We start from the raw sequence: 16,412 nt of genomic DNA on the forward strand, positions 1-16,412 counted from the left end.
TCTTAAAATATATTTTTTTAACCATTTTAAAGTGTCAAAGCCATTCTTAGATCATGACCTGTACAAAAATAGTCAGCAGGCTGAATCTGGCCCACCAGTCAAAGTCTGCCAACCCCTGGGCTAGAATGTGAAGGGAGAGCTGGGAGAAGCTGTGAGCATGGGCTTACCCTGTCTTTGAAGCTTTAAGTGAGAACACTGTCCTCTGTCTTGTCAACAACACATGTACAGTTTGTGCCTATGTTCCTGAAGGGTGCCCTAGCCCAGCCACAGACAACTTCTTCAGTGATCTGCCTCAACAGAAGTCCAATTCCTTGGTGCTGTGTTTGGTCTCACTAAGAACTCTGAGTGCAGTGACTGGCCCAAACTTGACCATGCACATGAGCAATAGAGAAAGGCAGACACCAGGTGGGATGCAGGGCCGGGCCCCACACACAACAGATGTCAACACCAGTCTCCAATAGTGAGACGGCATTGGGCCATTGGCCCTGAAAGGAGAGACAAGGTAGAGAGCTACTCAACAGTAGGCTGCCTGCCTTTCCCAGAGTGCCTAACCTAGAGGCTGGCAGCAAGAGAAGGATGCAGGGAGGGTAAGGGAGCATACTATTGTTAGAACTGGCAGGGCAATACATCATGTTATGGTAGGGTCTAACAAATAGGCCCAAAATTATTAGGATTACTGGCAGCTTGTTTCCTCACATACTTTATATTTAGTACATATTATTTATATTTAGTTGCATAGCTATTTCTAAGGAGAGAGGAAAAGAAAGAGACCAAACAAAATGGGTCTCAAGTTACAGCTTCATATGTCTACAGTCAACAAAAACATGTTAGCTCAACACAAAAATTTTGAAAAATGAAGAGCTCACTTACTTGCCAGTTCAATGATTTCCATCCTCTCCCCATCCACATCCTGACCTACAAAACTTAAGTCGCTCTGCTCAAATTGATTGATCAGGCTGGGGTTCACCTGTAGAAACAAGAAATTAAATGTCTTTGTGCAGCAGGGCAATACAGACATATCAGCTTACTAAAAGGCCTTCCATCAACTGGGTGGGTTTTCTATTTCGGTGATGCTCTAACTAGTAGTTAATTTCTATATTCAGCCCCTAAAGCCAATTTTTAAATTCATGATGAATCTGAGAAATAGTCTAATCAGCTCTTAAATTTGGGAGGCCCACTTTCTCTCCCCCAAGATGAGATTCGTAAAGTAGGACTGTGACACAGACATTTTGACTTGGGACCTTGAGATCAGCTATTTATACCCATTCTCATATTTGCCTCTTGCTTTGAGTTATGTGTAAAATTAACTCTCTCTCCCCAAATCACAAATCTGCTTGAGGACTGAAACTATCTTATTTACCTTGTGACTAACCCCAATGTTTTCTTTATATATAGTTACATAAAAGTTGTAAAAAGAACCTTGGAGCAAGTTTTCTAGCAAAATACTACTTATAGCCCTGGCTGGTGTGGCTCAGTAGATTGAGTGATGGCTTGTGAACAGAAAAGTTGATGGTGTGAATCCCAGTCAGGGCACATGCCTGGGTTGCTGGCCAGGTCCCAGTTGGCGGGGTATGAGAGACAACTGATCAACGTATCTCTTGCACATCAAAGTTTCTCTCCCTCTCTTTCTCCTTCCTTTCCCCTCTCTCTAAAAATAAATAAGATCTTTTTAAAAAATAAAATACTGCTTATAGATGACAACTTGATGAAGAGGCTCATGGCCCCTTCCCTCACTCGTCTCATCACTAGCTTTTTCCCAAGCTTTTCAGCCTCTCCTTCACAAAAAGCACTTTCTCATCTAAAACCAAGGTGGGGTCCCCCCCCCCCATCCTTCTCAATCTTAACCACATATGCTTTTATTTTCTTTTTTAACATTAGGTTACTTCTCAAATTTGTAAACTTTGTTCTTTTTGAAACAGCTTTATTGAGATATAATTCATATGCCTTACAATTCACCCATTAAGACTGTACAACTCAGTGGTTTTTAGTACATTCCCACAGGATTCAACCATCACCACAATCAATCCAAAAATATACTCTGCACTCTCTAACCATCATCTTCCAACCCCCTTCATCACCCATCAGCCCTAGCAACCACTAATCCACATTTTTTCTCTTTAGATTTGCCTATTCTGGGCACTTCATGTAATAGAATCACACAGTATTTGGTATTTTGTGACTAGTTTCTTTCAATTAGCATGTTTTCTAGGTTCATCTATGTTGTAGTATGTACCAACATTTCATTTCTTTTTATTGTCAAAATAATATTCCATTGTATGGTTATGTCACATTTAATTTTTTGTTCATTAGTTCATAGACATTTTGTGTTGTTTCCACCTTTTTTGGCTATTATGAATAATGCTACTATAACCATTTGTGTACAAGCTTTTGTGTGGATGTATGTTTTCATTTCTCTTGGTTAATTTCATAGAAGTGGAATTGCTGGGTCATACAGTAACTCTATGTTCAAACTTTTGAGGAACTGTCAGATTCTTTTCCAAAGCTGCTCCATTTTATATTCCCACCAGCAACGTCTGAGAGTTCCAATTACTCCACATCCTCACCAACACTTGTTATTATCCATCTTTTGATTATAGCCATCTTAATGGGTGTCAAGTGGTACCTCTCTGTGGTTTTGATTTGCATTTCCTTGATGGCAAATGATGTCTATTTAGATCTTTTGCCATTATTTATTGTTAAGTTCTAGGAATTCTTTATATACTGTAGTCTAAATACAAGTGCCTTGCCTGATATATATTATTTAATCTGTAATTATTTTTATTTGTTATCTTATTTTTGTCTTCTCCAATTAGAATGTAAGCTCCCCAATAGGAGAAAGACCATGTGTGTCTTTGCTACTTTCATCTCCAGTGCATATTAGATGCAAAATAAGTATGAAGGAATGAATGGCCATTCTATTGTGTACATAGTAGTTCTTACACCTTCTAGCCACCACTTAGGCAAAGCAGATCAATAGTTTTTATCCCACTTATTAGGCTAGTTCCTGATGGAAATAAGAACAAAAATGGCCTACGCTCAGCCAATCATTGTCCATTGTTGGTAGCCTACTCAGCAGCAATTCCCACCAGTCCTCCCTCAAAACAGAACCCTGGGCTTGTTCTGGTATCTACTCTACCCCCACTGAGCCCATGGGAGTCCATCTCCCCAACTCTTGTCCAGAGGCCCACTCGTAATCACTGGGGTTCCTTGCACTAAGCATCTACATTCCACAGTAATTCAGCGTGAAAGCATACCTCATATCGATGTCTGTGTCTTTCTTCTACAAAAGGAACGTCGCCATACAGTTTCCCTGTAACGATTCAAGAGTGAAATTAATATTGCAGTAATCAGCTTTGGAACCACACCCATGGCATCTATGTGGGGAAAGTCTCTTTGATCTGTATCAGACGCCTAAAAATAAACTAGACTCCAGAGAGTAATCTAGATTTTCTTCTCTTATAATATGGGACAGCAATAGCTTCTTTGAAATCCTGAAGCAGTTCTCAAGTAAGCCATCACGTTGCATAAAGGGAAGCCTGCCTTTATGCCCCATGGACTACAGCAGGTGTGCCTTCATTTTATAGACCTACCTGCAGGGCTGAGAGACCAAGTAACGTCCACACCATTGCTTCTGTGCAGATTCATAACAGGGCTCATTTTACAAAAGAAGAAAATGAAACCAAAGGAAGAGAAACGAAACCAAACAACTTGCCCAAAGCCCTACCTGACCCCATACTCTCTCCACTACACACTTTCACGTAGTACTAGCCACATTGCTTCACATATCACCTTAAAAATATGCCTGTACTTTGCCTTGGCCAGGTGGCTCAGTTGGTTGGAACGTCGTCCTATACACCAAAAGGATGCGGGTTTGAGTCTCATTCAGGGCACATACCTAGGTTGTGGGTTCAATCCCCAGTCAGGGCGCATGTGGGAGACAACTGATTGATGTTTCTCTCTCCCTCTCACTCTCTCTGTCCCTTCCTGTCTCTAAAAAAATCAATAAAAATATATCCTCGGGTGAGGCTTTAAAATAGATATATGCCTGTCCTTTGAACTTTAAAATTCAACCTCTAAGAATTTACCCCAGAAACAAGGACAGAGACTTAACCACAAATATGCACACTGCTGCATTATTTAACAGAGAACAATTGGAAGCAAGCTGAGCATCAGGAATAAAGGGCTGCTGGACTAAATGAGCACGTCTATACCATGGTTCTTAACTAGGAGTGTGTGGCTGAGAGTCACATGTGGGGTTTGTTAAACATGCCTCTGTTTCTGCGAGTGGAATAGGACTGGCATCCATCAGCAGACACCTCTCAGGAACCGGCCCCGCTGGAGTAGGTGGAGAAGCAGAATAGCCCCTGTGCCAAGTGGGCTATAGCACTGGAACAGCTGGAGGGGCCAAGGACGATTCCCTCAGCAACAGCCCTCATGATGCAGACTCCAGGCACACAGCCAAGGGGCGAGAGGACCTGCCAACAGTGCTGGAACACATTGCCAAACCCCAGCAGAACTGGGAGAGCAGTGCTCGGTTCAACAGGCAGGGGATCGGCACACTCTCCCCGATGTCATGAAGCTATAGAACAGGAAGTTTCTACCAAGATAGACCAAATGCCTGGTGCCTGGGTTGACATTTTGACTTAGATGAAGAAAACGCGAATCGGTTGTACTCTCCTATGACTAGGTATGCTCGATGACCATGACTGAACTTCTCCTTGCAATTCTGTCCATACAGTCCGAGCATCACCGCTGGTGATGTTAATGGCAGTGAGTATTAGATATGCGTTGGAGAAGAAAACAGGGATAGTGCGGGCAGGAAGCTCCTTTGAGAGAACTCTAGCATGCCACAGAAACGGGGAGTCATTCAAGACAGAGCCTTGGTACTCAAACTATCAGTTCATAAAAATTAAAGGGAAAATAAAAAATGATAGCACAGTAATGCCCAGCTGGAAAATGGAAGCACATCTATCATCATGAAGTTATAATGCAGGAAGAGCAGCTGAGAGATTCAGACTCAATTTTGAGAGGATTCTGACTCCCTTATCATCTCTGACTTTGAGATTGACCTTTCTCTCCTGTAGTCCGAAATCTCTTCTCTGTTTCCTTCATTACAACAGATGACTTCGCAAATTCAATAACAGAGCCTGCCAATATTAATAGAGATGGTGAGGAAAATGGGAAAAATCTACAAGTTAAGATATAAGGAATTATACTTTAAGTCATTGGAACTAGCAGGATATCATGTGAACTTTGATGCAGCATGGTCTATGCCTGCAGTCTGGCTTAAGGCAAACTTTGTGTTTGCTAAGATATCCCAGGTGACAGAAGAGGAAGGAGGCCCAGTGGCTCTGGAGCCAGGCTGCCTGGCTTTACATTTCACTATACCACTTACTGGATGTGTGGCATAGGCAAATGACTTTACCTCTCTGCCTCAGTTTCCTCATCTGTAAAATGGGGATTATGATAGTCTCTAGTACATAAGGCTGTTGGAAGGATTAAATAAGTCAAAATATGTGAAGTGCTAGAACAGTAGGTAGACCATGAGATTGCTATTGTTATCTCTAGACTATGAAATCCAAACAGAAGAACAGAAGTTCTACAAGATAACAGACAAGATAAGGGACCTGTCCCCTCAATTCTTGAGACAAGTGCCTAGCCCATAAACAGGTACTCAGTAAATATTTGTTGAATGAATGAAGCATTTATATATACATTACATGGTATATAATGAAACATGTTCGGAACTTTGAAAATGTTACTTTCTACATTCAAAATCTACCTTGATCACTTACAAATCTGTGAAGAAAGAATTTACAAAATTAATCCATTCCGTGTCTGTGAAAAGGGGAAAAATAAAGTTCCCTTTAAAACCTTATGTTGAGAATCAGTTCAGAATGTTACCAGTTCAGTTTTATTTGAAAACACCTTAAAAACAAAATAAAACTAAGAATGCTCATTCCAGGCCCCTGGCACCAAGGATTCTGATTTGGTTACTCTCAGAAGTCTGCCTGGGCATGTGGGTTTTTACAAAGCACCAGGAGTGACTCCCCCATGAACTCCCGGTTAGGAATCACTGATCCACATTGTCACCAAAAGTGTTATATAAGAGGACAATCAATGACAAGGCCAGGTGCTAGATACTGTTGAGTGCAGAATGCATCTAGGGGCGTAGTTAAAAGACTGAGGGGTAAATACACCATGTCCTTATGAGTGGTACTCTGGATAGGTTTATTGAGTACACATGCCATGTGATAATCCAAGGCAGAGTGGAAATCCTCAGCAACAACACAAAGACACTCTTCCTTTTTGTCCTAGTCTTTTTGGAGACAAAATAAAATGCAACAGAGGTTAACTGCACAGAAGCTCAACGTTCACTTAAGAAGCAAGTGTCAGCAAAGCTTTAGCGACATACAGCTGATAGCAGTCTCAGGACCTATGAAATACTGCCAGTGTAAGCAGCGAGACACCGATAATGTATATAACAGGGTTATCAGAAGCAAAAACACTTTGTCAGATTACACCATCTCCTTCTCAAATGTGCTTCCGGGTAGATTCTGTCTCCTACATATTTTTAACCCATTAATGGTCCTGCCCACCCCCACCACTGTGTTAGTAATCCTAACAAGTGAACCTGATTTATTTCTCTTTTTCAGAGTCAAAACTTTCCCTCCGAAAAGCTCTACAAGCTAAAAGGCGGAAGCAATCCAAACGTCAATGGCAGATGACATAATCCCAAGAGGCTGCCTAGGGCATGGATTTTCAGTACATCTGGCTTACACAGTGTTGGCAGACACATGTTTTAAATTTTTAAGTAAGTTTCTGACATTTAAAAATCAGGTGATCTTTCATGAAATTCCCAATTTCCAAATTCTCTTGAAAATTTAGAATATTGGCAATGGTGAATCCGCAGTTCTTCATGCAACTATCAGCTGTAGCACTTAAACCTTTGATGGGGCAAGTGCTTGTCAATTTGTCCTGGTTCCCACGGCTCTGTATTGCCTCTCTAACCCTGAGGCCCACTGTAGCTGCCACTGATTGTTGAGCTTATGCTGTGGCATTTCTCCTGCTTGGGTGTTTGACATGTTTACGTTCCCTACTTGGTCCTGTTGGCCCAACTGCTCAGTCCAATGTCGATTTAGTGCTCGTATCTCGCCTCAAGCCAAGCACATGGTTTCAGAGTGGCTTTCAGAAGCCAAGAGTGGGGTCTTCACTTCCTGTACCCTCTTCTCTCCTCCCCCAAGACACTCCTCTTGAACCCTGAAGAACCCTGTCTCAGGGCTCTCAGCACAAGAAAGCTTTCAGCACTGGGAGCTGTTTGAGTTTTGCCATTCCCTTGTTTGATTAAGGTCCAGCCATTTGGTATAATGAGGTGGTCAAGAATTCAGGCCATGAAATCAGCTTGGTGACTTTCTAACAAGGGACTTAACCTTCCTAAGATTTCCTTTTGTCATGCAAAACGATGCTGGGTCCTAGGGGTGTGGACAGGGATAACTGAAAAGATACACAGAGTGTCTTAATTACTGGAGCTCAGGAAGTGCAGCCAGGCCAGCCACTATCTTTCTCCTTCATTTATTATTTTTGGACTTTATTTTATCATTCCTTTAGTTTTTATAAAATATCTCACTCCATTTAAATATGTAAACTCCTCTTTCCCTAATTTTATTTCTCATAATCTGCTTTTATCTCAATTTCCCAGTATAAAAATGCTAATTTTCTTCTTTAAAAAGGCTAGTCCTTGCCTTGAACTCCACATTGCAGTGTTACCTTCTTTTTCATAGTTTGTACCCCACCCCTACTTAGTATTTTTACCCCATGTTTAACATCGCCTTCCTTAGATTTTCTGTATTCTTCTGCTGGTCCATATTAGCAGGTGTGGAGCAAGGAAAGCAAAGCAGAGGGACTGGAGAGAACCTGCAAGACAAAGGGGCTGTCTGCTCCCCCTCTCCTCAGGCTCAGCCCTTCTCCCCTCCCACTGCCCTAGTTGGACCCCATTCTTAATACTAGGTCACTAACTGAAGTTTACCCTGAGCTTTGGGAGAATCACAGGTCAATACAATAAACCCTTCACACTATGATCCCAACAGCCACACCTGAATAGCGGTTTTTCTGTGCCAGGCACTGTTCTAAGGATTCACATGTATGACTGATTTAACCCTCACAAGGAGGTCACAAAGCAGGTGCTATTCTGATGTCCATTTCACAGACACAGAAACTGAGGCATAGTAGGTCAGGCCTCTGATGGGCCAGCATGGGTCCAGGGGTTCGGCTGTCAACCGCTCCACTAGTTCCCCTGGGGGAAGTGCTCAGAACAGTGTTGGTCCAGTAAGGGAGACATAAGTGCCATCTGTTGCCATGACTAAAAGAGCTATGTCTCAGACCTGTGAACTCCCATATTAACAAGTACACGCTAGGAAATGGTTTCCCCGGCAAAAGGCAGGAGGAAGCACGGGACAGAGCCACCCTGCAGTGTGGACCATCCATGGGGAAATGGGGAAGCCTGCCAGCTGGCACCCTCCTGTCACAAGACCCCACCGTGCTCCTTTCAAATTTGTGCCTCAGCACAACAGATCACCATGGCAAAGACTTTCGGCACTCCTAAATCCCTGACGACCTCTTTTAAACTGTTCTGTAAATCACCTCATTAACCCAGCTAAGGCTTTTTGCAAGGCATGATTTTTTTCCCTTAAATTTCCCAAGAATCTAATCACACCAGAACTAGAAGCTGTTTTTCTCCATCAATGCCTTGATAGGACATAAGAAAGCAAACACAATTTTTCCAGCCCGTGAAAATTTGTTGTCCCTATTCCCCATTTCTTTCGGTTCTTTCGAATTTGAGATTGAACCACGCTGCATTTCCAATACCATGAATTTTACCCAGCTCCTTAATACTAGGACTCACTCAGTACCTTCCTAGTTAGCCTCCTGCCAACTCTTTTCTCTTACACTAAGGCAGAACCAAGAGTTTAGTCAACTCCTTCTCCTTCTTATGGGAAAATGCAAAGAAGCCTCCCCAAATTAAGCCTTTTCCTAAAGTATTCCATTCCCACCTGCTCCACTGGCCTCCTGCACCCTAGACTCTGCCACACTGCTTGTGCCATCACCCAGAGCTCTCCCCAGCTTCCCCTGCCAGCATTGAGTCAATGCTCGCTGTCCCCATGTCATCTGCCCTGAATATGAGGGCCATCGTCAGAATCCTGAATGGGAAATCACCAGGACCTGGTCTCCAGTTGCGTACGGTGACCTGCAGGGGGTTTCTGATTGATTCCTTTCAGTAGGTCCAGGTGTTACATCCTCCACTACTCTGGACACCCCCAGATGGCAAATGGCATCCACTCACTTTTAACAGTGCCCCCTCCCGCCCCGCCCAGCACAGCGCTCAGGGGCTGGCCCTTTGCCTTCTATGCCTCCCAGAGCACTCGGGGCTCCTCTGTACCCTTCCCCCCTGGTTAGTAAAGGCAAAGACTCCCTAACCATTTGGATGCTGACTTGGAGAGCAGAGTTTTATAAATTGCATATAGAATTCAGACTGCTTTAAATTGGGTTTACTCTAGCATTCCTACGAGCACACATACACGGGAGAGTGCTGTATTCAAACATGTTACCTGGCTGGTCCAAAAGACATGTTCTTTCTGGTTTGAAAACCACACTTGGCATGGACGAAGACTTGCTTCCATTCCAGGGCAAGTCTTGGCAACATGTCTGGGGCCTGACTGAAAAATTTAAGCCTGGAGCCTATGAGTGTGACACTTTGGAAACACATCAAACAAGTTGTCCAGCCATTCCCTGAATGAGCTCTGGACCTTGTCTGAATTGCTTTGTACTTTATCTTCTCCTCCCTCATGCTCAGCTGAGCCACACGCAAAATGATAAAGTTTACTTCGGAATCTTAAACCCCCCTAATAACATGTTCCTCAGTACTCTCCCTCCCCTCGCCTGAGCCTGACCCCCTCTCCATCTCTAGCCATCTCATTCTAGATTTCTCACTCTTCAAAGCACCCCATTTAATGCTTCCCTGCTCTGTGCCATTTCTCCCTCCTTTTCAAAAGTCACCCAATGAGTTAATCAACCAAGTAAAAGGAGATGAGTCCTACCGTCTACATTCCCAGCTACAATGTGGGACCTTTTTTTCAAATTGAGATATAATTTACTTGCAATAAAATATATAGATCTGAGGGGTAAAGTGTTGAGAAAATGTTAAGAGTCATAAAATGTGCATTTTGAGGGTTACATTTTGGAAGCGATTGTAATGTGAAGCCAGGGCTGTGTTTTCCAATGGAGACTAGAAACTGTGAGAGAAGAGTGAGTGGGTCTGTTCTGACCACCTACCGACCGACCGGGAACTACTTCATGGCCCTCAGTTTCCTCAGTTGAAAAATACAGAGCTTGGAACAAAAAACTTCTGAAAGCTCTCTTGGCCTTATTCTGTCACTAAATAGGATATTTAGGCAGCAAGTGGACAAGTGGGGAGATGTCCTTGAACCCTCTCCACGAGGGTAGCAGCCTTGCGTGCGCTTCATTCAGCCTGTGCTGCTTCTGTTTAGACCAGGGTTCTGCAGACTATGGCAACCCAAGGCAAACCAGGGTTCCCCTGACTGTTTCTGTTTCTGTTCAGCCCTTGAACTAAGAATGGTTTGTACATTTTTCATATGATTGAAAAAAAATCAAAAGAATAATAATTCATTATGCATAAAGGTTTGTTGAAACACAGCCTCGGTCCTCCATTTACATACTTACCTGTGGCTGCTTTTACATTACAAGAGCAAAGTTGAATAGTTGTAACAGATACCATATGGCCTCAAAGCCAGAAATGATTACTCTCTGGCCCTTTACAGAAAAAGTTTACAGATGCCTGGCTTAGACCGTTCGGGTACAGACTTGGGCAGGTAAGTCACTCTCTTCCCATGTTTAAGTGCTAGTGGAGACTTGAGACATGGGCAGTATACACACAAGTAAATCAATATTTGGGGGAGGGGGAGTATCTACTTTGTAGCAATGGAAAGAAATGCAAAATAAAGTACAATAACAAAAGGCCTTTTTTGTTCTTGCTAAAAGAGCAAGAAAAATCATAAATATAGTAGCAAAAAAGTCTAGAAAAAGAACACTACAGTATAGTTAACGTCATTATGAACTGGTTCACCTCTTCTTTTAAACAACCTGGCAGAGGTATTAGTCATAAAAGTGTTCATACCCTTTGACCTAACAGTCTGACTCCAGGAAATCTACCTTAAGGAAATAACAAAAGTACATAAACTCTGTGTCAAGATGTTCCTTCCCATCAGTGTTTTTTCTAACAAAACGCAGGGAACAACCCAAAATGTGTAACAATAGGAAATCAATCAGTAGATTATGTTTCTTTAACTCAATTAAAAATCATATGCCCAAATCATAGACATGAAGACGAGATACATAAAAAAGTCATGCTATAATAAAAGACTATATAAAAACTAAGCATGATAAAGCATGGGGAAAACCATGAATATGCAATTAATACTTAGGAGATGGGTCAGAGATATACAGTTTGGAAAAATATCATACACACTATCATTAGTCCTTTTATAAGAAAAAGTGTTTGTAGACCAAGACCACACACACATGCATACCCAAAACACAGGATGGGAGTGAGCCTCTGGGAGTGAGTGAAACACATTTCATATAAATAGAACAAACGATGATTAGCAGGACTTTCGTCCCAATCAGTTTATTTCTATACCTCCACTTCAGAAAACTCAAATTTCTTAACTCATCAAGTTGTATACGTTAAATATGTACAGCTTTTTATATGTCAACCTTTCCTCAATAAAGTGGTTAAAAAAGAAGAAAAATCAAATTCACAGTTTCCTAACCCTTAAAAAACTAATGGGTGACTAAGATAAGAGGAATTGTTCTTGATGAATATAAAAATTAGAATCACTGTTGTAATCCAGCCACTGTGTCTATCAATATCTTTAGACTTTGGTTCTATTTCAAAGTATTCTCTTTAAAAAAAAAAAAAAAAAAGCCTCTTTACTGTCCTGTTTTTCCATTTAATCCAGAGCATTGCAATCCCTGGCCTATAAATCAAATATAAATAAAGAATGAATAGCATCAAAATGCTTTTCATCAAAATAATAAGTTATTGTCACAGGCAATGTGGCCAAATGTATTTTGTTCCTACCATTCTTGCAGAAATGTGCTGACTACGGAAAAAAAAGTCTACAAAATAAATGGGCTGACTAGAGAAAAACAAATCCTACAAAAGAAATGTGCCGGCTTGGGAAAAAGATAAACTACAAAAGAAATATGCCAACTAGTAAAAACTCCCACAAAACACCATGGTGCTATATGGTTTTATATTTTTATGACATTCAACAGAGCCAAGCACAGTGGTTCTATGCTTATTTCTTATCTCTTATACAACCTTTTTGGGAGACCTGTGGGAGACCCCACACAGGTGGGAGGGCAAAACTATGCCCGCTGGGAACCTGGGGTTCATATACTCATGCCTTTTGCAAACTGTGAAGCATAATTTCAATTTAAGGCAGGCCTGGAAACAACCCAAACGTCAAACAGCTGACAAATGGATAAACAGAATGGGATATGTCCATATGATGGAATATTATTTAGACATAAAAGGGGATGGAGTTCTGAAACATGCTACAATGTAGATGTACTTTGAAAATATTATGTGAAATGAAAGAAGCCAAACAAAACACCACATATCACATGGTTGCATTTATATGAAATGTCCACAGTAGGCAACTTTAAAGACCGTAGACTAATGGTTGCTTAGGGCTAGAGGGGTGGTAGTGATAGCTAAAGGGAATGGGGTTTCTTTTTGAGGTGATAAAAGTGTTCAAAAATTGATTGTGATGATAGCTGCACAACTGTGAAATCAATCGAAAACAGTAAATTGTACACCTTTAACAGATGAATTGTATGGTAGGTAAATGAAATGTCAATAAAGCTGTTTAAAATTTTTTTCCAAGCAGGCAAAGGATATTAAGCAACAAGCTTTGGTGTTGTGTTTAAAATTCATAAAAATCATCAATATTACTTTTATATTTCCTATAAAAAATTCAAAATCAGTCTTATTTCCATCAAAATGGATAAAAAATTTAAATATTTTGAACATATGCTCTTTTATTTTATTTACTGATTTTTAGAGAGAGAGAGCGAGAGAAACATCGACTCATTGTTCCACTTATTTTATGCATTCATTGGTTGCTTCTTGTATGTGTCCTGACTGGGAATTGAACCCAAAACTTTGGCATATTGGGACGATGCTCTAACCAACTAAGCTATCTGGCCAAGGCGAACACATGTTTTTTTTTAAAAAAAAGCTTAATACAATTACACTGAATCTTTCACAGCAAATGCAAGTTTATTTATTTACTTATATTGATTAGAGAGAGAGAAGAAGGAGGAGAGAGAGAGAAATATCAATTTGTTGTTCCACTTATTCATGCACTTATTGGTTGCTTCTTATATGTGCCCTGACCAAGAATCAAACCCACGACCTTGGTGAATTGAGACAATACTCTAAGCAACAGAGCTACCAGGCCAGGGCATAGCAGATGCAGATGCAATTTGAAAACATTAAATTTCTAACTATTTTTGGACACTTAGCTATCATTTGAACAAGGTTTCAAAGTATTTGAACACACCTGAAAGCCAAAGAGTCGCTGCTCATAGCCACAAAGAGCAAAAATTCTTATATTCTTAAAGAAAAAAAGTCACTTAGAGAACAATGGTTTCTTATCCAGAAGAAAGCAAGGAAATGTGTACACTATGAAACTTTTCCTTTTTCAATTTCATTCTTGCTAGGAAGCTTTATATTTCTTAAAAGCTATTTATTATCCTTAAAGGAGAAATTCATATTTCTGATCTGATTCTTCCTTGAGTCAAAAGGGCTTTTTCTCGGGTGGTCTTAAAACTTCACAGAAATGATGCTGGACACCCCAGATATGGCTCCCTCCTCTGCAGACGGCCCCTTCATCATGTGGCATGACCCCCACTCTTTCCACTTGTTTTGAGGTCCCAGGAGGGTCAGGGCTGGTATCTGTCCTGGTCACTACTGTATCTGCAGAATCTAGCCCAGTGCATAAGGCACACAGTAGGCACTCAAGATGTATTTATTATATTGAATTAACTGCCTTGGGGTTTGTTTGTTTTTTACATTAAGTTATTGTCATAAAATATGTTCATCTATGAGCAAAATTTCACAAAAACTAGAGTAGCCTTATTGGGAGTAGAATATCAGTAAATACCAGATCAGGAGATCAGCAACTATGACATCATATTTTCCTGTCCTCATGCTGGAGCTACTAAGGGAGCAGAGAAATAGACTCCTCGCCAAGAAGTTCTTAAATTAGCAGCTAAAACCAGTCAGACATGAAACAGTTAAGCGGGGAGCAGGTTTTCATGTAGTGGAGAGAACCCTGGAAGAACCTAACAGGGTGGGAATCAGGGCTCAGCGAAAGGTCATGTCCAGGGGCATGGGTAAATCACAAAACAGCTCGCTGGACAGCGTGCCACGGAGGTCAAACGAGAACCCTTCCAAAGAGAGGAAGTGGGAAGCAGGAGGACCAGCCAGGTCAGGGGCAGACAGGTGAGAGGAAGTCTTTTCTGGAAGAGAAGCAGGAGAGGTGGAAGGGGCAAGGTGAATGACACCCAATGTTTTGTAAAACAAACAATCTGAGAGACTTACTTAATATTGAATTTTCAGTTTTGAAAACCGTTCTTCTTATTCCCAGCCTCATTGTTCCTCCCAAATTGCCAGGGTTGTGCTCCGGCATATCAATCACCTTAGAAAACAAAACAAGTGTGGTTTTGTCATCTGGTAAAAATGTAATTTCCCAAATTTCAAGCTTTACTTCTAGAGGAATGGTCATAGGGTACAGATGTTCCCTAAACAATAAAATCTGATATTCCTTCCAGCTTTCTCATTCAAATACAGGCATACTTTATACAGGCCTCACAGTATTTCCCTTTCGTGTCTGTTTCTCATCTTTCATTTAAATCACTTGTAAAAAATTTATGAGAGGCGTCTTTATGACCTTCCTCGCTTCATTACTCAACCTGTCAGTTCTGGGCAGTGTTTGCGCTTCAAGTTCTGGGTGTCTGGGGCCTTTTACTTTAGTATTCATCTCCCTCCCATAATAACCGCTCTCTCCCACTGCCCACTTCATTCCCTAAAGATTTTCCATAAGCAAATCTGTCAATCTGTGCAGAAAAGTATACCAAAAGTACTTATTTGTAGAAAACCATGAGAAGGATTCTTTAAAAAATAAAAATGGTAATGTCATCCATTCTGGTACATTCTATACGTCAGACACCTAAGTGCAACCCTGGATGTCTCCCTCTTCCTCATCCCTCATATCCAATCTGTCAAGTCCTACCGGTCCCCCACCCCTGTAGATTTATTGCATTCATCCCCAGCTCCGACCACCACCCAAACCACAGCCCCTCACCCGGGCTCCAGCTCGAGCTTACTGACTGGCTGCTGCACATTCACATGGCCCAAGTCCACTGTGCGTGCCACAGGCAAAGTAGTTGTAGTATTTCTCCTTCTTGAAATCCTTGACTGCATGGTATGAGGGCAGCCTATCCCTCCAGCCTCACTCCCCATGACTTTCCCCTCACAGCCTGAGCTCTGGTCTCCATGGCCGTCTTTCAGTTCCTCCAGCCATGGGAACCTGGCACATGCTGTTCCCTCTGCCCAGAACATCTTCTCCCACTCTGTTACCCTCTTTTCCTAAACCACACCATCCTCAACCTTGAGATGTTAGCTCAACTATCCAATATGAGCTTCTACGGATTCTGATATTCCCGGGTGCCATAGTCTAGTCAGGCTATGTGCCGGCCCCGTCACTGCACAACCCGCAGCCTGGGCGTGTAGCTTGCTCAGTGTGCTAGACTGTAAATCTGTGAGAGCTGCAGCTTGCTGCTTTTCCTCACCACTACGTCCCCAGCCCCTCGCATATATGGAACTGGTACATGGTATACACTAAATGAATGCATGAATGAATGAGCTAACGAACTCAGACTAAATCATTTCAGATTTATCTTTATGATTACTCCACAGCAATTCAGAAACACGTGTGTTTATGAAAAGCCTGTTCTTATTAGTTATTGCTGTTTTCCCAGTTCTATTCACTACGATCTCATGGTTTTGTTTCATCTGTATTTTAAGTTGTCAGAACAGACTACAGTTGGGTGAGTTAACTTGTTCTAATGGAATTGTTCAGGCTTCTTTCTCATAAAAACCTTTCTTTCTGGTTTCCCCCCTATACCGTAATTGCTACATGTTGCTCTATAAGATGCCTTGGCAAATGGAATTGCCTAAGATAAAATTTTTCCAAGAACTTGTCTGATCTTATCAATGCCCCAGAAGAATTTTCCAAGCACTGTGTCTCAATTATGCTCTAAAA

General features: G+C 41.5%; 1 protein-coding gene across 2 annotated transcripts in view; it reads right to left on the reverse strand.

Annotated features, from left to right (window-relative positions):
* The window catches only part of CTPS2 (CTP synthase 2), a 97,278-nt gene that overhangs the window by 22,480 nt on the left and 58,386 nt on the right, over positions 1–16,412 (reverse strand). For both annotated transcript variants that reach the window (XM_054581093.1, XM_054581094.1), the window contains exons 14-16: positions 14,690–14,786; positions 3,255–3,310; positions 871–967 (exon numbers count right to left, since the gene is read on the reverse strand). In XM_054581093.1, the coding sequence (XP_054437068.1) occupies positions 871–967; positions 3,255–3,310; positions 14,690–14,786 (250 nt within the window). The remainder of the gene's footprint in view (positions 1–870; positions 968–3,254; positions 3,311–14,689; positions 14,787–16,412) is intronic.

This window comes from Pteronotus mesoamericanus, unplaced genomic scaffold (genome assembly GCF_021234165.1).
Source record: "Pteronotus mesoamericanus isolate MK-2021 breed Mesoamerican mustached bat unplaced genomic scaffold, CSHL_Meso_final contig_65, whole genome shotgun sequence".
NCBI classification, from domain to species: Eukaryota; Metazoa; Chordata; class Mammalia; order Chiroptera; family Mormoopidae; genus Pteronotus; species Pteronotus mesoamericanus.